The sequence below is a fragment of the Arvicanthis niloticus genome, chromosome 24, assembly GCF_011762505.2.
Source record: "Arvicanthis niloticus isolate mArvNil1 chromosome 24, mArvNil1.pat.X, whole genome shotgun sequence".
NCBI classification, from domain to species: domain Eukaryota; kingdom Metazoa; phylum Chordata; class Mammalia; order Rodentia; family Muridae; genus Arvicanthis; species Arvicanthis niloticus.
In genome coordinates this window covers 14,389,732-14,410,722 of record NC_133432.1, presented here as the reverse complement: position 1 = coordinate 14,410,722, position 20,991 = coordinate 14,389,732, and the positions used below count along the sequence as shown (strand labels likewise).

At 42.3% G+C, this 20,991-nt stretch overlaps 1 protein-coding gene across 17 annotated transcripts in view; it reads left to right on the top strand.

Annotated features, from left to right (window-relative positions):
- The window catches only part of Clip1 (CAP-Gly domain containing linker protein 1), a 105,883-nt gene that overhangs the window by 10,368 nt on the left and 74,524 nt on the right, over nt 1-20,991 (top strand). For 15 of the 17 annotated variants that reach the window (XM_076922849.1, XM_076922846.1, XM_076922843.1 and 12 more), the window contains exon 2: nt 20,027-20,219. In XM_076922849.1, the coding sequence (XP_076778964.1) occupies nt 20,135-20,219 (85 nt within the window). In that variant the 5' untranslated portion in view covers nt 20,027-20,134. Of the gene's footprint in view, nt 1-6,526; nt 6,673-9,276; nt 9,297-20,026; nt 20,220-20,991 lie in introns of those variants that run through there. The other 2 variants (XM_076922836.1, XM_076922837.1) reach the window with 2 other exon arrangements.

Genomic DNA, 20,991 nt, shown 5'->3' with positions numbered 1-20,991 from the left:
TTAATTTTCTGACTCTCACTGGCTTGCTTTGGTCCTGGATTTGTCTAAGCGGGCTTCTTCACATTGATCGTTTTAGTAGCAGCTGCTGTGTTTACTGTCATCTTTTGTTCCTGACTCTTGCTAGAGAGCACCAGTTTGCTTTTTCAACTTGTTAATTTTAAGACTGCTTGAGTCCCTTTCCTTCATTCTCTTTTCTTTTTCCAGTGCTGGAGATGGAACCTAGGGCATTGCTTGTTCTAGGCAAGCATTCCAACTACCTCTGGGCTACTTCCCTAGACTGAGTCTGGACTTTTAAAAAAAGGTTCAGAGGGGCATATGCGGTGGTATAAGCCTTTAATCCTGGGACTCAGGAAACAGAGACAGGTGGATCTCTATGAGTTTCAGATAGGCCTAGTGAGACCCTGTCTTCAAAAAAATGCTTAGAGACTTGTATAAAATATTCCTAACTACACAAGTAGAGAAGAATCAGCAGGAGTAGGTAGGTCTAGCAGCCTTATGTCAGTGTCCTGGTTGGTTTTTTTTTTTTTTTTTTTTTTTTTTGTCAACCTGACACAGGCTAGGGTCATCTGGGAAGAGGAACCTCAGTGGAGAAAATGCCTCCATCAGATTGCCTGGAGGCGAGTCTATAGGGCGTTTTCTTGATTAATGATTGGTGTAGGAGGACTCAGCTGACTGGGTAGTGCCATCCCTGGGCAAGGGGTGATGGGTGGTATAAGAAAGCAAGCCAGGAGGAGCAAGCCCGTAAGCAGTATTCCTCCAGGGTCTCTGCTTCAGTTCTTGCTTCCAGGTTCCTGATGATGGACTGTGAGTTGTGAGTTAAATAAGCCCTTTTCTCCCCATGTTGCCTTTACTTATGATGTTTTATCAGGACAGTAGAAAGCAAACTGAGATAGGTAACACGAGACAACATGGAGATGGTTCCTGACCTTATGGGAGTATTTTATTGACTAGGACACTTCCCTGAGTTCCTTGCTCCTGAATCCAGGGTGAGGACAGCAGTTGGTGCCATTCAGAGGTGACAGGATTCTGTTTGGGTTTCATAGGGGATGAAGGTGGTTAAGGAAGTATCAGTGTCTGTCCATAACAGTGGCCCGCATGTCTTACTAGTCACTAGTTAGCAACCTATCTGATACTCATGATACACTGCTCCCAGATCAGCACGACTTTCCCAGGTTTCAAATGAAGATGGTAAGGGAACATGCTTTTACACATAGTTATGGGTGCTTTTACTCGACATCTGGCTCTCTAGAGTTAGGGTAAGTTAAGTTCAATAAAGACACTGAAGGAAACATGGAAAGATATAGAACTAAATGGAAATATGGATAGTGGACATGCAGCACCATGGTTAAAGTTGTTGTTGTGGTGTGTGTGTATTTGTGCTGTGTCCACTTGCATGTGTGTGTGCATATGTGTACATGCATACACTCGCAAGATCAGAAGATTACCCTATGTAGGAGTCTTTTCTCCCCACCTCGTTTGAGAAAAGGGTCTCTGTTGTTTCTATAGTATGTATGCCAGATTCCAGTGAGCTTCCAGGGATTCTGTCTTTGCCTTTTTGTAGCAGCCCTGGGATCACAGACACACATCTGGCATCTGGCTTTTACATGGTTTCTGGTGGTTTGACCTCAGGTCATTGTGCTTGTATGGCAAACACTTTTACCTGCTGAAGCATCTTAGCTCCTTAGCCCAAAAGTTTCTTTTTGTTTATTTTAAGTAGGGTGTAATAGCACACATTGGTAATCCCAGCACTTGGTGGACAGAGGCAGGAGAATCAGACATTTAGGTGTCTTTAACTATTTGTTGGCTCCATGACTGCTTGGGCTACATAAGACCCTGTCTCAGCAACTAATCTAGAGTCTGGTGAGATGGCTCAGTGGTTAAGAGCACTTGCTCTGCAAGTATGAAGACCTGAGTTCAAATACAAAAAAGCCAGGCATGGCTGCACAGGCCCCTGACTCCAGCGTTGGGGGTGAAGATGGGTGAATTCCAAGAGCCAGCTGGCTAGCCAGCCTACATGAAACAGTAAACTTGTAGTTTTATGAGAGAGTGTCTTTTTTTTTTTTTTTTTTTTTTTTTGGTTTTTTTTTTTTGTTTTTCGAGACAGGGTTTCTCTGTGTAGCTCTGGCTGTCCTGGAACTCACTCTGTAGACCAGGCTGGCCTCGAACTCAGAAATCCGCCTGCCTCTGCCTCCCAAGTGCTGGGATTAAAGGTATGCACCATCACTGCCCAGCGAGAGAGTGTCTTAAGGCAGAGAGCAAAAGACAAAGACCTTTGATAACTTGGTTTGGCTTCTCTGCACACTCATGTATAGGTAGGTACATGTACCCACACACTTATGTGTATGCACCCACAAAGGTACACCACAGGCACACAACACATACACACATGGACACACATATATACACACATACATGCACACTCATATTAATTTTGTTTTTAGCTGGCTCCCAGGCTATTTAGATGGTTCAGTCAATAATGAGTCTGCATGAGCATGTTGATCTGAACTTGGGTTTGGATACTCAGGATCCATGTGAAAATCTAGGTCTAAGACCAAGAGTGGCAGATGGATCTCTGTGGGTTTGAGGCCAGCCTGGTCTACAGAGTGAATTACAGGACTGTCAGGGCTATAGAGACCTTACCTCAAAAGAATTAAATAAATCCAGGCATGGTGGCACCCATCTGTAATCTCAGTAATAGGGACCTGGAGAAAGAGAATCCTTGGGGATTGCTGGCTAGCTAGTCAGCCAGATCAATGATCTAGGTAAAGCAAGAGATCTTGTCTTGGATCTGGGAGAGGCCCTTGAGGTCTTATCTCCTCCTGAGGGTTAATAGTGACTGGGGAAGGGGAATCTCATGAAAGACATTTTTTTTTTTTCAGTTGTAATACCACTGGTAAGGTGCCAATGTCTCTTAACTCTTAACCCTTTAACCCATAATACCTTATCCTTGGCCAATATGCCTGTAAGCAACCCTAAAGAAACTCATTGGAAAACATGTACACACACACACACACACACACTCATGATAGGAGAAGGAAGACTAGTAGAGTTGGGGAACAAGGGAGGGTATTGGAGATGCATGACTGTGATCAAAATACATATGTGATCAAATTACATGGAGTTTGGCAAGATGGCTTAAAGGGTAAAAAAATTTATTGCCAAACCTAACAACCTGAGTTCAATCCCCCAGATCCATATTGTAGGTGGAAGGAAAGAACCAAGTCCTGCAAGTTGTCCTCTCACTGAGACATTTCTACCTACCCCAATAAGTAAAAAAATAAAAGAAACAAATAAATAAATGTTAAATATCTTATGCATGCATAAATCACAATGAACCCATTATTATATATAACCAATATATTCCCATGTCTTAGTTACTTTTCTATTGCTGTGATAAGATACCATGATCAAGGCAACTTATAGAAGAAAGCATTTGATTTGGGGCCTATGGTTTCAGAGGGTTGGAATCCACAGTGGGTGAGCAAAGGCATGTGGCAGGAGCAACTGAGAGCTACTTTATCCACATCTTGATCCATAAATAGGAGGCATCTTGACCCACAAATGGGATATAACATCTCGACACACAAAGAGTCAAAAGAGAGAAAGGCCCAAGTCTTTTGAAATGTCAAAGCCTGCCTTCAAGTGACACACCTCCTTCAACAAGGCCTAGTCCTTCTCAAACAATTCCACTGACTGGGGACCAAATATTCAAATCTATGAGCCTATGGGGGCCATTCTTACTCAAACCTAGTGGTAATAAAAACATTTTTCAAGTTCATAATCCTACCTCTGCTTCCTAAGCACTGGGACTATCAGTATGTGCTCTCATGCCCAGGTTAATCTTTTTTTAACACTTGAGTTTTGGAATGCTCTGCTAGAAGTAAACTACTGGACTCTGAGGGCTGGAGAGATGGCTCCATGGTCACCAGTACTTGCTGTTCTTGAAGAGGATCCAGGTTCAGTTCCCAGCACTCACATGAGAGCTTTCAACCATTCATCAATCCAGTTTCAGGGGCTCCAACACCCTCTTCTGACTCTGCAGGCACTAGGCTTGCATTAGTGCACATATACATCCAGGAAAAACACTCATGCACATAAGTAAATAAATCCTTAAAGTACTTTTTAAAAGGGGAACAGAAATCTGTGATCTCTATCCTATCAAGACCATCCTTCCCACATTTAAGATTTTGCTCTGTGCTCCTCAGCACACCTAAGTTGCTGCTGAAACCCAGGCTCTTGTACCCAGCATGACTTTTTCCTTGTTCAATGTCACTGCATATTACATTGGTTTGAAACAGTGGCTCTTTTATGGCATGTGCTCTAATTGTGTTCAGTGACACCACACATTTTCTCTTGTTCAACGATCAAGCTTCTGAGAGGTCAGAGTAAATGGTGGCTTAAGGTGGCGTGTCATGGTTCTCAATGGCTGAAGTCCCTCTCCAGATACTTTACCTCTTGTAGATTCTGCTCTCTATGTATCTTGTGGTTTGCTCTCGGGGCCACAAAAATGTGTTTGTGACAAGCAGTGGCCAGTCATGCTGTTATGTCATTTGCTTTTCTGCCTGAGTGTGCACAGGGGTGAATCATTCTGTCTCCATTTGGAAGTCTAGGACTGACACACACTCTCTCCTCCTCCTCTTCCTCCTCCTCCTCCTCCTCCTTCTTCTTCTTCTTCTTCTTCTTCTTCTTCTTCTTCTTCTTCTTCTTCTTCTTCTTCTTCTTCTTCTTCTTCTCTCTCTCTCTCTCTCTCTCTCTCTCTCTCTCTCTCTCTCTCTCTCGTTTCTCTATATAGCCTTGGCTGTCCCTGAACTCACCATGCAGACCAGGTTGGCCTTGAACCCTGACACCTGCCTACTTCTACTTTTGCCTCTCAAGTGCCTGGATTAAAGGTGTGCACCACCACTGCCTGGCTGATCTATAGTTTCTTCTGCAGCATTGAAGTCTCTTTTCTTTGAGACTGTCTCATACTTGTAGACAAGGTGGGCCTCATATTGGATCTTCCTGCCTCAGTGTTCCAAGTGTTGGGATTACAGATATGTGCCACCACCCTGGACACATTTTGATAGCACATTCTTGACTCTGCATGGTTTCCTGATTAGAAAGATAGAAAAATGATCTAGTAGTGCTTCCGGGGGTCTGTGCTTATACCTCTCTCTGAACTTAAAATGCTGCCTCCTGCTGCTTTGTTTGCTTGAGTTTTTCTGGTCTCTCTCTCTCTCTCTCTCTCTCTCTCTCTCTCTCTCTCAGGTTTCTTCCTTGTATCTTGAGAGATACTTAATACATTTTTTATTTGTAATTCATTCTGTCTTTTGCTTTGAGATTCTGTGGGTGTTTTCAAACTCTTATGCTGAGATGACAGTTTTACTGGGCAGTGCCTTGTGCTTCTATTAGGGCTTCCTTATGCATTATGTATCACCTGTCAGATGGAGATTTCAAAGTTCTCTTACTGCGAGCCTCGGGTTTTCTTCTTTCCTTTTTTTTTTTTTTTTTTTTTTTTTTTTTTTTTTTTTTTTTTTTTTTTTTTGTCTTAAGAACAAGTAAATTGGGGGCTGGAGAGATGGCTCAGTGGTTAAGAGCACTGACTGCTCTTCCAGAGGTCCTGAGTTCAATTCCCAGCAACCACATGGTGGTTCACAACCATCTGTAATGAGATCTGATGCCCTCTTCTGGTGTGTCTAAAGACAGCTACAGTGTACTCACATACAAAAGAGTAAATAAATAATTAAAAAAAAAAAAAGAACAAGTAAATTACTCAGTTTTGCATTTCTCATACAGAGTGGGAAAGATTGCCTGTCTGAAGACAAAAAAAACAGATCTTATTCTTGGCCATATATTTTCTTTTTTTGAGATGAAGTCTAGCTGTGTCAGCTAGGCTAGCCATGAACTCCAGCACTTAAGTAATCCTCTTGCCTCAGCTTCCCACATTCCTGTGATACAGGTGTGTATCTGGGCATGGCTCTAATGAGTCTTTTGAGCATTTGAAACAGCAAATTGGGTTGTGTTGCATAAGTACACAGTTGCTTTCAAAGAAATAGTATGAGGAAAATGTTAATTGTATATTGGCTGCACCTTTTTTTATGTGCTCATGCACATGCTAGGCACATGTTTGGAGGTGAGAGGTAGAAGTCTGTTTTTTTCTCCTATCCTAAGCCCCCTGTTGATTGGGTTTTGACAGCCTGCCCAGAAACTGAAATACATACTTGACCGTTGTTAATCATTCAGGAGCTAAAGAAGCCATACCAATGCCTTTCAGTTCTGTCTTTTCAATATGGGTGAACAAAGCTGAAAGAAGAGAAAATGGAGTAAACTGCCTCTCTTCTGTGAGATGCCAGGCATGTGGACAGCAACCCAGTGTTGTCTCAGTGTTTTCAGTAGCCATGGCCTAGCAGCTCAGGTTACATTGCCTCTTCTGTATTGGGGGCGGGGGACAGAAAATGACAAAGCATAACCATGTAACCACACTTACATAACCATGACTTGGGACAGGACTAAGCTGTAAGTGGACTGCCTCGGACCAGGGAGATGGTGGTAGAACAGAGTCTGACTTTTCCTGTCAAGCTTGTCTTGAGAATCATCAGCAGGACTTTCTCCAGCTAGCCGCACTCGGCACTCCCAGAGCCTCAGGTAGTGTCATCATTTAGGACAGAGTCTTCAGACTGCAGCTGTCTCCAGGTAAGAGGCTGAGCCCTGTTGCTGCTGTTTGCTCACAGCTGGGCTCAGATTCCTGCTTCTACACCAGCCTGATTCTGGAAGCTACGTTTTAAATTCCTTTTCTTGGCAGGTAAAATTCATTGCAAATTTCTTAACTGTCCTTTGTCTCCCACCAGAAGTCTCTGGTTTAGAGTAAAGAGGTGTTTTCAGTTTACAGATGGGAAGAATAGCCTGTGAAGTGTCTGAGCTGAACTGTAGAGTGTGGTTTGCTGAGGGTAATTCACGCTGGCTGCTCGGGCAGTGCCAGCAACTACAGCAGGACAGAAGAGATCTTGCCACGCCAATGCCAGAGTGTTACTTTGGCAAAGACAGAGCAGAAATCACTTTCCTTTTACTTTCGAATCCTTTCCTTTTCTCTTTCTGGGATCTGAAATTTAAACGATTGGTAGAAACCTCAAAGGGTGGAATTAGAAACGAATATCGATCAGTAGCCTTAGGTTATTAAATGAAAATGCTGATGTCTGGTAAGGGTTAGATAAATTATCCCAGGTCGGTTAGCTGAGACAGAAACCATGTGTCTCATTTCCCAGTCTAGCCTCCCCCCCCCCTTCTCTGTCTCTCTCTGTCTCTCTCTGTCTCTCTCTCTGTCTCTGTCTCTCTCTCTCTCCCTCCCTCTCTCTCTTTCTCTCTCTCTCTTTCTTTGGTCAAGACTTTGGGTTTTTGTTTTGTTTTTAGACAGGCCTTCTAGTAGCCCAAGCTCGCCTTGAATTTAGTATTTAACTAAGTCTGGCCTTGAACTCCTGATCCTCCTGTTTTAGCCTCCTGTGTGCTGGGATTACAGGCTTGAGCCACCCATGCCTGTTTGAGGCATGGCATTTTACAAATAAGAGTTTGAGGCTAGGCCGGGGAAGCGGTCTGACTGGCAGAGTGCTTGCCTAGCGTAGCAGAGCCTCATTTGATCCTCAGCTCGGCTGTGGTGGTACATGTGAATTCAGGCTAGCCTGAACTACATAGGAAGGTGCTGTTTCAAAAGAAGTTATTCTTTTGGGGGGAGCTGATGAGGTAGCACTGAGGTTAAGGCCCTTGTTGCTCTTGCAGAGGACCTGGGTTCAGTTCCCAGCACCCACATGGCAACTTGTGACCATATGTGACTCTAGTCCCAGGGAATCTGACAGTCTCTTGTGACTTTTTAGGCACCAAGCATGCACATGGTGTACATACATACATGCAGGCAAAACACCATATATATTATAAAATAAATCTGAAAAAATTTCAAGAAAAAAAAGTTGTTGTTTTGTTTTTTTTTTTAATTTGAGCATAAGTTATTTCATTCTTCTTTGGGGAACTGTTTTGATGAATTGTAAATTTCTTAACCCCACTTTTATGGTATCAAATCATACTCTAATGAGGGAAATTGATTTTTTTTAAAATATAAATATATTTTAAATATAAAACCTTGTAATCACGAGAAGTTTCAGACAGGAAAGTAGAGAGAATAGTACCATCCCCCAACTTGAGCAGAGAGCAACCCATTGTTTGTGTTGGCAATCGAGGTTGCATGGCTTCTTTTACATATATTTTGCTCTTGCCAGTAAAATGGCCTTTTTTTGCTTAATTGAAAATAGAATACTTTTATAGTTTTGTGCTATTCAATTCAATTTTTCCTCTCTCTGCCTCCCCTTTCTTTTTGTTTTTCTTGTTTAGACAGGGTCTTACTATATATGTATCTCAGCCTGGTCTTGAGCATGCTATGTAGCCGAGGATGATCTAAAGTGATTTTCCTGCTCTACCTCCTCTTCCTGTCAAGTGCTGGAATTATAGGCATGTGCTGCCACACCCAGTTTATGTGTGCTAATGCATAATGGGGAACACTCTATGAACACCCCCAATTCAGGATAGATACACTGATAAGAGAGTGGAGAGCAGTCATTCAAAGAGGCTGATCTCTCCTATCCCACTGTCTGCCATCAGCACCTGGTGCTTCCAGGGGTGCTGGGCTCATCTCTTTCAAGCCATTAGAGGGACAGAGATGGTGGCAATTGGATGTGGTCTAGGCCTAGAAGCCAGCAGTCGCACAGCACACTGCTCCCTGGCTTCATTAACTTTGTCAGCTAGAACTTAGTCATATGGTTGATTAAATTCCCAGGGACGTTGGGAAATGTGTTCTGAATCCAGGGAGGAGGAGGAAGTGAAATAGGCCTTGTGAATGGACAGGCGGGGTGCTGGCTCATGCATGCCACTGATGAGCCTGTGTCTTCAGTCATGTCCTGGGCATGGCTCACGTGAGTCTTTTGAGCATTTGAAACAGCAAATTGGGTTGTGTTGTAAACGTTAAGTTCACAGTTGATTTCAAAGTAGTATGAGAAAAATGTTAATTGTATATTGGTTGCACTTTTTTTTTTAACGTGCTCATGCACATGCTAGGCACATGTTTGGAGGTGAGAGGTCAACCTGTAGAAGTCTGTTTTTTAGTTCCAGGGAGTCTGACATCCTCTTCTTACCTCCTCAGGCACCTGGCATGAGGTGCACGTGGAGCACATACATACACAAAGGCAAAATACTCACACCTAAAATTTCATCTAAAAGAAGATAGTGACTGGAGCAGTGGTGGCCCGCATTCACGCTCCAGCACTCAGGAGATGGAGGTGAGGGCTCCGGAGTTTACCACCATCCTTAGATACACGGGAAGTTTGAAGCTGGTCTTGACCTTTTAAAGAAGATTTATTTATTTTTATTTTAATGAGTGTTTTGCGTGCATGTATATGCCTGTGCAGCACATATGTGGATGCAGAGGCCAGAGGATGATGATGAGATGAGTTGCCATGTGGGTGCTGGGAATTGAACCTGGGTCCTCTGGAAGAGCTGCCAATGCTGTTAACTATTATAGAACCCTCTTTCCAGCCCTGCTGCATGAGTCCTTAGTGAGAAAGAGAGAACAAGAAGAAAAAACTAAAATGAAAATTTCAGAACTGGGAGTTTAGTTCAGTGGTTTGTTTGCCTCTTACACATGAGTCCTAGACTCACTCTGTCCTGCAAGAATAAAAGAAATGCAGTTTGAATGGGTGCAGCAGCTCATGCCTATAATCCCTGCAGTCTGGGAGGATGGTGTGAGTGAGGACAGCCTGTCTACAAAGTATAGAGAGTTCCAGATGAAACCCTTTGGAAAAAATGATAAGATAAAACAAAAAGGGAAATATATATATTACCTCTATACTTGATTGTAAGCCCTGAAAGTTAGAAGAAGGGAACACAGCAAGCAGCTGACCGTTTGCCTTCTTCCAGTGAGAGCTGATATTCCAGAGCTGCAGTGAGGCCGCAGGAACTTTTGGCATTTTAAAAATGAACTCCTTCCACATTTTAATCTTCATTCGACTTGATTGGTAAACAGGGGATATTAGGGCTGGTGGCTTTTCAGTGTGCCAGATTGGCAGAGAAAGGGTAGCAGTTACTCTAAGCTTGAGATTTACTTCCTACTCAGTTTTCAGAATTCTTCACTGTAGCCTAGCTTTCAGGACACAAAAGAAAACCGTGTCTGTAGCTGAACCAAAATAACAATATGCAAACTGGAAGGGTGTGTCCTTGTATTACTGGTATTGAGCTGTTGGTGTGTGTGTGTGTCTGTGTGTGTGTGTGGTGCCTCTCTTTCTCTGTGTATGTGTATGTGGGGTCTCTGTGTGTTTCTGTGTGTGTATGTGTGCTCACCTGTGTTGCTTCTGCCCCTCAGCAGAGGAAGACACTGCTGTCTGGTGGGAAGAGGCTGTTTTGATACAAAGTACATATCTATCCTTCTGGCATCAGCTCCACATTCAGGAGTATGGAACCTTCTCCTTTTTTCCTCCTTAAAGTGGTGAGACTGGAGAGGCAGACCAACATCAGAATTTCCACTTGTGAGGTCACCTGTGACCTCACAGCCAGATGGTTCAAAATGTTGCTTAGCTTCTGGGAAAATGTAAGCTGAGGCCTGGCCTGATTCCATAGACATCATGAGGTACCAAGTTTGTCCTCTATTAGCTGATTTGAGTTGAATTTTCTGCAGTTCTATAGATAAAGTGTAGACACTAATATCTCTGTGTTTTATATTTGTATATTTAAATTACACAATTTGAAGAATTATATAATGGTAAGAAAATCATTGTGGCTGTCCTCGGCAGGAGAGTGAAAAGCAGACCACTCTTAAGAGGAGCAGCAGTGTGTTTTTGCTCTGAGTGACTGTGCAGGTTGTCAGTGCTCTGTTATGTAATTTGCTGTCAAATTTCTTCACAGATACACATAACATTTTTAGTTCTGTGAAAATATGTCTGTAGAACCAGACAGAAATGACTTGGAATGGTTAGATCTAATCATAAGGAGTATAAATAATTTATGATCCACACTGAAGTTCAGACAGGTCCCAGTTGAGTTGTCAGCGTTCGGTTTTGTTTTACAGCTGTGTCTGTGAGAGCCAGGGTGAGCTCATGCAGAGGGAAGTCACTGAACATTAACATAGGATTTTCTTACATCTTACTCTGGCTGGCTTGCAACTCCATAGGTAGTTCAGGCTGGCCCCAAACTTGAGCCATTCCCTTTCCAGTGCTGGGATTACAGGCATCCACCTCTTTCCTTGTTCTGTCAGCAAACAAACATATCATGAGGTTGGGCAAGTGTCTCATTGGTAGAATGCCTACCTTTCCCACTTAAGGTTCTGAGTTCCATCACTATATAAGAGCTTTATGTTCCTGGATGCCAGAAACAAACATTTGATAACATCGCCTATATTTTATTTAAGGAAAGCAGGAGCCGAATGTAATAGTACGTGCCTTAAATTCTATCACTTGAGAGGCAGCTTGATCTCTGGTCAAGATCCAGAACAGCCAGAACTATACAACTGAAAAACAGTCTCAAAAAACAAGCAAAACTCCAAAGTAAAGTAGGAATTAAGTCTGGGAATCTTGAGTGTTTGATTCTAAGTGGGGAAATTAAGAGTCTTCCTTTAAGTAATTCTGTTTTTGATTTTGAGACAGGGTCTCATAGTCTTGGCTGGCTTTGAATTTGATATATATCCCAGGCTGACTTTGAACTCATGATTTTCCTGTTTTTGTTTCCTAAGTACTTGTGTTTTTTTTTTTTTTTTTGGTTTTTCGAGACAGGGTTTCTCTGTGTAGCCCTGGCTGTCCTGGAACTCACTCTGTAGACCAGGCCGGCCTCGAACTCAGAAATCCGCCTGCCTCTGCCTCCCAAGTGCTGGGATTAAAGGCGTGAGCCACCACCACCCGGCTTAAAAGAATATTTTTAAATGTGTGCCTCATGCCCATGGAGGACAGAAGAAAAGGTCTTACATGCCTGGAATTAGAGTTACAACCACATGGGTGCTGGGAACTGAACCCAGGCCCTCTGCAAGAGCAGCCAGTTGTCCTGCTGCCATCACTCTAGCCCCTAGATCAACTTTTTTCCCCCATTAAAGGTATCTCTGTAAGAAAGTGGGGAGAATAGAACTGGCTTTAGGTTTTGAACATCCCTTTACAAGATCTCCTTGAGTGGTTGTTAAGATCAGATTGCATGGTGACAAGTCTCAGCAGAAGGGAGCAGCCCCAGAGATGCTTTGAAGTGGGGTTTCCTGGCAGCTAGAACAATGACAGTGTTTTGTGCTTTGCATAAAGTGTTGAGTGAAACGCATCTCTCCTCCAGACTTTGAGACATGGTGGTTGTTGGAGTTCCATAGTTTTGTTTTTGTTTTTAAGGTCTAAGTATTTGGGTTGGGAATTTAGGCATAGCACTTGCCTAGCATGGTTATGGCCCTTACGATAAAACACCCTGCTAACTCACCCATTATTTTCTGCTACTACAAGAAATGCTTTCTTTTCTTTTTTTTTTTTTTAAAGATTTATTTATTTTATGTATGTCAGTACACTGTAGCTGTCTTCTGACACAAACCAGAAGAGGGCATTGGATCCCATTATAGATGGTTATAAGCCACCATGTGGTTGCTGGGAATTGAACTCAGGACCTCTGGAAGAGCAGTCTGTGCTCTTAACTGCTAAGCCATCACTCCAGCCCCAAGAAATGTTTTCTTTATCTGCATGTTTTGAATATTCTCACTTAAATGTTAATTATGTATATAAGCCTGCAATGAGTATTTACATACCACATGCATTCGGGTGCCCGAAGAAGTAAGAAGAAGGGAGTTACAAACCATTGCGAGCCACCATGCAGGTCTGGGAACCAAACCCATGTCCTCTGCCAAAGCAGTTGAATGCTTTAACTGCTGAGCCATCTCTCCAGCCCTGAGTATTCCTACTTTTACTTTTATGAGGCAGCTTTTAGGTGCTTGTTTGTTAAAAGGAGCTCACAGTAAGCATATATTTTGAGAAGGGTGTGGTATTGAACCAAAAGCTCAAGCAGAAGATCACTTTTATGTAATTTTCTGTTCAAAGTTTAGTGAGAGAGGTTGTACCTAAGGGAGGTGGAGACCTTAAGTTCTTCACACTGATGGTAGCTAACCACTGTGGCACTGCACTGTGGCACTGCTCTCGTGGTTGGAAGGCTCCTCTGGATGTTGTTGTCTAGATATTGAAGCTGAAACTATATATCTGATACTGTGTACACCAAAGCTGGAGTGATTGTCTACACCTGGGGTCCCAGCACCTTTGGGAGGTTGAGGCAGGAAGATTGCCAGAAGTCCCAGGATGGCTTAGGCCATAGCATACCTTGTCTCAGTGATGGCTCAGCAGGTAAAGGTGCTTTCTGCCCAAGTTGACTACCTGAGTTAGATCCCCTGGAACCCATATGGTGGCAAGAGCAAGCTGACTTTGGCAAGTAATCTCTGACTTCCAAACATGGTACATGTGCCCTGTAGATTATTGGGGTATTTCTATCTTCATTAGCTTCCAAATGAGTGAGACTCAGACTATGGTTTATTTATTTAGCTTTATTGGGCAAATACCAATATTTAGTATTTGAATGCACAGTAATACCAGACTAACCCCAATGTGCCCGCAATAAAAAATGTAATGATTTTTTTCTTAAAGCGAACAAGGGACTATAGAGACAACTTAGTAGTTAAGAGCTATTATGGTACTTGGTGATACTCTTTTTGGTATTGCTCTTATAAAGGATCTGAGTTTGGTTCCCAGCTCAAAACTGCCTCTAACTCCAGTTCTGTGAAGATCTGATACCTATGACCTCTGAAGGCACCTATACTCATGTTCATACACAATACACAGACACATATACATACTTAAAAAATAGTAAAAAGAAACATTTAAAACCAAGCAAATAAATCGAAATAAAACATGCCACCCCCAAACACATATACACACACAAAAGACAAATGTGAACCAAACCATGACTTCATAGAAAATGAACACTTTTGGAATAGAAGAATATCTATTATTTTCTAGAATCATAACTGGCAGCAAAGCTAATACCTTAAGACGTACAAAGCATATTTTTTTCTTTTTTAACCTGAGGACAGGTTCTCTAAGGTTGTCTGTGTCCTTGAAATAAAAATCTTGCTTCTTTACCCTTAGGTTTTAGATCAGATCTGAGTTAAATTTCAAGTTTATGATATTAATCTAGCTTAAAAAGTTTCAGGCCTGCTCTTGTCTCTCCAGATAGTTCAGAGATGACACAGGCAGCAGAACAGTTTCTTTAGTGTTGGCATTGAGCAATACACCTTCCCGTTGCGGGAGGAAGTGTGAACCCTTTAAAGAGAAGGAGGGAGCAAGAAGGGATTGTGTAGCTCAACAGTCCCCTGTGTTCTGCTCCCAAACTAGATGATCCTCCCGTTTCTTCCTTTTAAGAGTACAAGCAAAACAGTAGCTATTTTTAACTTTTCAGAGCTGATGTAAGCCCTAAAGATAAACACTTTACAAATAGTTTTTGGCTTGAGAAGAATAACTATAAGGCATCATTCAGTGTTATAAGTGCAAAACTTGGGTTATGCACACACATATAATATACATATGCACATAGAAACACACATATACACACAGACACACATGACACAGACAGACAGACAGATACATCACACATTGGTATTGTTTGGAAAGCAAGGCTATACATCAGTGTGACCTTTTTGTCTTGGAAAGGGCTCTCTCTCTCTTCTCCTTTTGGCTTTTTGAAACAGGGTTTCACTGTATAGCCCTGGCTGGCCTAGAACTTATGGTTGTCCTCTTACTTTCCTCTGTCGGTTTCTGGTATCACAGGTCTGAGCCGCCTCCTTGGATGTGACTAATGAAAAGTATATTTAGAAGTGTATACACATCCACACAAGATCTTTCATGTGGGGAGGTGTTGTTTATTATTGTGACATAGCCATTAATTTTTGGAACTGTTGGACTTTCTCTGCAGGTCTTGGATATATTTTGCTTTGTTTAGTAGCTGCACATCCATGTAACTTTGAGATATTTTGATCCAAGGTTTGGAAACAGCTAATAGAGCCACATCACAACTCTCTGGGCCACCAGTAAGGTTACTTCACTCTTGATCTTTGTTTGCTTGCTTGTTTGTTGTTGTTTTCTCTGTGTAACTCTGACTGTCCTGGAAAGCTACTTAGTTTTGTTTTGTTTTGTTTTTAAGTAGGTTCAGCTCAGGCTGATTTTGAATATGTATTTCTTTTGCCTCAGCCTCCTCAAAGTTCTGGATAAATTACTTCTGGAAAATAGAGTTTGAAATATTTTGAAAGATGGAAGCTGTAGCTCAGTTACTAGAGTGCTTACATGGTGTGTATGAAGCCCTGGGCTCAATCCTCAGCCCCACAGAAACTGCATGGTACTACATGCTTGTAATCCCAGCACTAGTGAGGAGGAGGCCGCAGGACCCAAGTTCATTTTTGGCTATACATCAAGTTTTAGGCCAGCCTCAGGTACTTAAGATTTGGTCTCAGAAAAAAAAAATGGTTGAAACATTATCTGTGAAGTACTTAATGTTTCCTCATGCGCTCACTTTTTTGTTTATTTTATTAATTTTTTGAGATAGAATTTCTCTGTGTAACTTAGCTGTCCAGGAACTCATTCTATAGACCAGGCTGGCCTCAAACCCAGAGAACTGCCTGCCACAGCCTCCTCAGTGCTGGGACTAAAGACTCACACTACTATGTTGGGCTCAGGTAGTCATCTTTAAATTTATTTATTTATTTATTTATTTATTTTTACTGATTTTTATGTGTATAAGCATTTTGCATATATATATATATGTATGTTTGTGTATATATATCTATATCTATATCTATATACACATATATATATATATGTATGTCAGATGGTCAGAAGAGGGTGAAGAAGGTTCTGCAACTGGAATTGTAGGTAGTTGTGGCTGCCGAACTGGGTCCTCTGTGAGAGCCATAGGTGCTTGTAATTGCTGAGCCATCTCTCTGCCACTCAGGCAGTCACTTTAAATGAGACTGAGTCTTTGGCAAGAAGAGTACCCGTGGGAGGAGGAAGTTGTGGAATGGTGGTGTCCAATAGGACTGTCTGCCCTGTGTATGATGATTGAAGTTGTTGTCGTTAATTGTACATTTGAATGTGACTGAAGCATTAAATTTAACATGGAGTGCCTAGAGACAGCTTCCAAAGTAAAGAACTCTTGTTGCTCATACAGAGGGCTGGAGTTTAGTCTCCAGCTCCTACCACATCTAGGGTGTGTCATGCTCTCTTCTGGATTCCACATTCATCTGTACACTTACATACAGCGAGGGTGTGGTAAAGCTAACAAAGAGAAAAGTAGGTTAGGTGTGGCTGAAGCAGGCAGATCTGTATGCATTCTAGGTCAGTCTGATGTCCATGGTAAGTTCTAAGCCATCCAGGGCTTCACTGTGAGACCCTTTCTCAACAAAACAAAACACAATCAAAACGTGTAGCTGGAGCTACTATACTTGAAAACAGAGGCCACATAGTAAGCTTTTCATCTCACAGCCTGGAGGGAACACTTAAGATACAAAATGTATCAAATAAAGCTAAGCTGCAGGGTTGGAGAGATGGTTCAGTGGTTAAGAGCACTGGCTGATCTTCCAGAGGTCCTGAGTTCAGTTCCTAGAAACCACATGGTGGCTCACAACCATCTGGGATCTGACAGCTACAGTGTCGTGTCTTCATATAAATTAAATAAATAAATAAATCTTAAAAAAAAAAAAAAAAAAAGGTAAGCTGCAGAATATCTCTCCTAGTCCACCTCCCTGTGCCTAGGAGTAGAAAGGCAGGATGTGGTCTCCTGTGCTCAGCCGTAGCTAGTCTTCACAGCTGCACTCGTCCTTGCCAGAGTGTCATCTCAAAGTTCTAGATGATAGTCTTCCCTGAAGTCACCTTGTGAGCATCAACACTGTTGCTCAAGACTCTTCTCCTGAATTAGGCTGACACCAGCAGCCCCAGCTCTTACCTATGCTGACTATTGCAATGATTGAGGATCTCAAATGGTACATAGAAAGGCTGCCGACCCTTAGTTTCAGATTTGCTTGTTAATGGTTGTGAGACTAAAGTAATTGGAATGAGCATGTGACATGTGACATAAGTATAGGTCTAAGGTGTTGTAGACAGCTTTCATTGTGCTAATAGACTCCTGAAATAAAGTCCTTGCATCTGAGGTGGAAGGCTAGGAAAGCTGAGTGGTTTCTTAATTGATCTGAGGCTCTTGAGCCTCTCCTTCAATGTACTTCAATACTTTTTAGACTTGATTTCTTACAAAAATCTTCTGATGTTCATCCAACTGAACTCACTGTCCAATTCACAGGCTTTGTCCTTTCCCTCTTCCTTTGTCTCCTGACTGTCATGTCTGCTTCCTTCCAGCTCACATGTGCTTTGCCTTGCTCTCAAAGCCTTTTCCTTCTGTTCTGGTCCACCCGTTTGGTCTTCTAGGACATTTTTGGGATAATCACATGGTTTGTTATTTCTTATAAGTCGCATTGTATGCTTAGTGACTTTTTTTTTTGTGAATGTGAGTCTTCTCCCCAGCTACACTGTAAGGTCCATATGTTTGTATCTGATATATAGTCTTCATGTCCTCTGTAATGAGCAGGAAATACAATTTAAAAACATGTTAAGTACACCCCAGCTAGTTACAGTAAAAATTTAGAGTGTTTTCACTTATTTAGTGAGTTATAATATATTGTAGGCAATATAAAGATGGCTGAAATGTAGTTTCTTCCAAGAGAATTTACAGTCCACACAGAGAGAGCTAAATGTGCTAGATTGTATGAAAAACACACAGACTCAGTGGGTTGTGGTTGCTTATGCCTGTAATTCCAGTACTGTAGAAGACCATTGCCAGAGACTTGCCATGAGTTTGAGGCCAGTCAGTTTTACAGTGTGATATCCTATTTCAAAGACCCAGAAACAGGGCTGATGAGATGGCTCAGTGGGTTACAGACACTTGCCACACAAGTTTGGCATCCAGAGTTCAATCCTCAGATCATACTTAAAAAGGTGAAAGGAGAGAACTAACTCTATAAAGTGGTCCTCTGATCTCCCATGGACTCACCCTGACACATGTGCCCTCCTACACACACACACACACCCCAACCAACCTAATTAAGCATGCATATAATCCCGGTACTCAGGAGATGGAGGCAGGGGGATCAGAAGTTCAGTTATTCTCAGCTACCTGGCAAGTCTGAGTCTATCCTGGATCCATGAAACCCTGCCATAAACAAATAGCAGACAGACCAAACAAAATGGACACTGTGTAGGAAAGAGAAGGATGAACACCACATTTACATTGTTGAGGAGCTGAGGAGATTTTGGGAAGCAGGTGAGTGTAGTAGATTTCAGCAGGTAAAGCTGAAGACTTGGAACCCCTGAAAAGCCATGGAGGAGGCAAAGTCCTGAGGCGCTGTCGGGTCAGCTGTGAATGATTCACAGGCATGTGATTGAGAAACTGAACCTCCACTCATACCTTGATCAGTAATTTAGTAGTGGTTCTCAGATGCTCCCATCAGAATCACCTGAGTGGCTTACTAAACTCCAGATGGCTGAGTCCGCCAGGGTTTGATAGGTCTGAGGTCCTCATTTCTAACAAGTTCTAGGTGATGCTGCTACTTCAGTGGGAGCACCAGTGCATCTGATAATTGCCTGTGGAGATGCCATGCCTGTTTGGTATATAAAACCCCTCGATGTTAACCCACAATGGAGGTGTTGCTCTGTGCATACACATCTGGTCTTCCGCCGGGCGGTGATGGCGCACGCCTTTAATCCCAGCACTTGGGAGGCAGAGGCAGGCGGATTTCTGAGTTCGAGGCCAGCCGGGTCTACAGAGTGAGTTCCAGGACAGCCAAGGCTATACAGAGAAACCTTGTCTCGAAAAACCAAAAAAAAAAAAAAAAACAAAAAAAAACCAAAAAAACAAAAAAACACATCTGGTCTTCCCATAGGCTGCAAATCACGCTTTGGTATTCACAGCCCTTTCTGCAGTGTTGGAGCAGCAGTGATGAAAGCAGTACGTGTTGAGTGTACCTACTCAGCACCCGAGCCTTAAAGGGTCTGATCGATAGGCACTTGGTGCTGGAAGCCCTTGAAAAGTGAAGATTTAAAAACTCTTTAATGGGCTGGAGAGATGGCTCAGTGGTTAAGAGCACTGACTGCTCTTCTGAAGGTCCTGAGTTCAATTCTCAGCAACCACATGGTGGCTCACAACCATCTGTAATGGGGTCTGGTGCCTCTTCTGGTGTGTCTGAAGAGAGCAATGGTGGTGTACTCATATGCATTAAATAAATAAATAAATCTTAAAAAAAAAAAAAAAAAACCTCTTTAATTCCTAGCCTGGTGTGGTGGTGCAGGCCTTTAACCCCAGCTCCAGGGAAGCAGAGGTGGGTGATTTTTGTGAGTTTTAAACTAGCCTTCGTCTTTCTACACAGTGAGTTCCAGGATAGCCAGGGCTATCCAGTGAGACCCTGTCTGGAACAAAACAAAATAGCAAAAACCTCTGTAACTCTGAATAGGAAACAAAAATGAATATAGCGTCAGGACAGTGGTGGCGCATGCCTTTAATCTCAGCACTTGGGATTAAACAAACAAACAAAAAAGAATATAGCAACATTTGGGAACACTTCGTTTTTATTTTTTGTTTTTATTTTTTGTTTTTCGAGACAGGGTTTCTCTGTATTGTCCTGGCTGTCCTGGAACTCACTCTGTAGACCAGGCTGGCCTCGAACTCAGAAATCCGCCTGCCTCTGCCTCGCAAGTGCTGAGATTAAAGGCATGCACCACCACTGCCCGGCTGGGAAACACTTTTCTTAGGGATCCTTTACATTCTTAAAAATTAGTGAGTTCTCCAGAAGCACCCCCTTTCAAAAAAAAAGCCCAAACAATAGCTTCTGTGATTTTTATCTCTCAGATTAAAAGCCTGCACCACTACTCTGCCCAGTTTGGAATTTGAAGTAACTTTCGCTTGATATATTTCTTTTTTTCAGATTTAACGGAGAGACTAAGTTCTCTATAGAAACACCCACATTTGTATGGATGATTGGGGAAAGATAGTGGCAGCAGACAAGGGCAAAGCATCCTGACCTTCTGAGAAAATGAGCATGCTAAAACCCAGCGGGCTGAAGGCCCCTACCAAGATCCTTAGGCCTGGAAGCACAGCCTTGAAGACACCTGCTGCTGGTAAGAGTGCACTTCTTATTTTTATTGTATTTTATTTCGTTTTGAGGCAGGGCTTCTCTGCATAGCCCTCTGGTTGCCCTGACATTTACTCTGTACACTAGGCTGGCCTCAAACTCAGAGGTTTGCCTGCCTCTGCTTCCTGAGTGCTAGGATTAAAGGCATTTGCCACCATGCATGGCTACTTTTTAATTTAAATATATATATATATATATATATATATATATATATATATATATTATATATGTGCATGCCCTTGCAGTTGCCTGAAGAAGCCAGAAGAGGGTTTCCAGTCTCCTAGAGCTGGAGTTACAAGTGGTTGTGAGCCAACTGAAATGGTAGCTGGGAGCAGCAGCACTCTTAACCACTCAGTGGTTATTATCTCATATATTATCTCATATAAATTTGAAGTTTTTTTTTAAAGACAACTATATGAAAATTGATATTTGAAAAAGTTTCATGAAGAAGCAGAGTTTTACATTTGGAATTTTAAAAAACCTTCATGTGTGTGCATGTATGCATGCACTCATCTTTGCATGACTCTTGAGGCCGGGGTTGATGTTGGGTGTCTTCTTCAACTGTTCTTCATCCAGTTTTTGAGACACTAAATCTGGAGCTCACATTTAGGTTAGGCTAGGAGGCCAGTGGATGTGAGGGGTTTTCCTCCTTACCCCACACTTAGTTCTTTTACATTGATATAGGAACTGAATTTAATTCCTCTGAGCACTTTACCTACTGAGCTATATGTACTTAGTCACCCAGATCTAGGATGTTT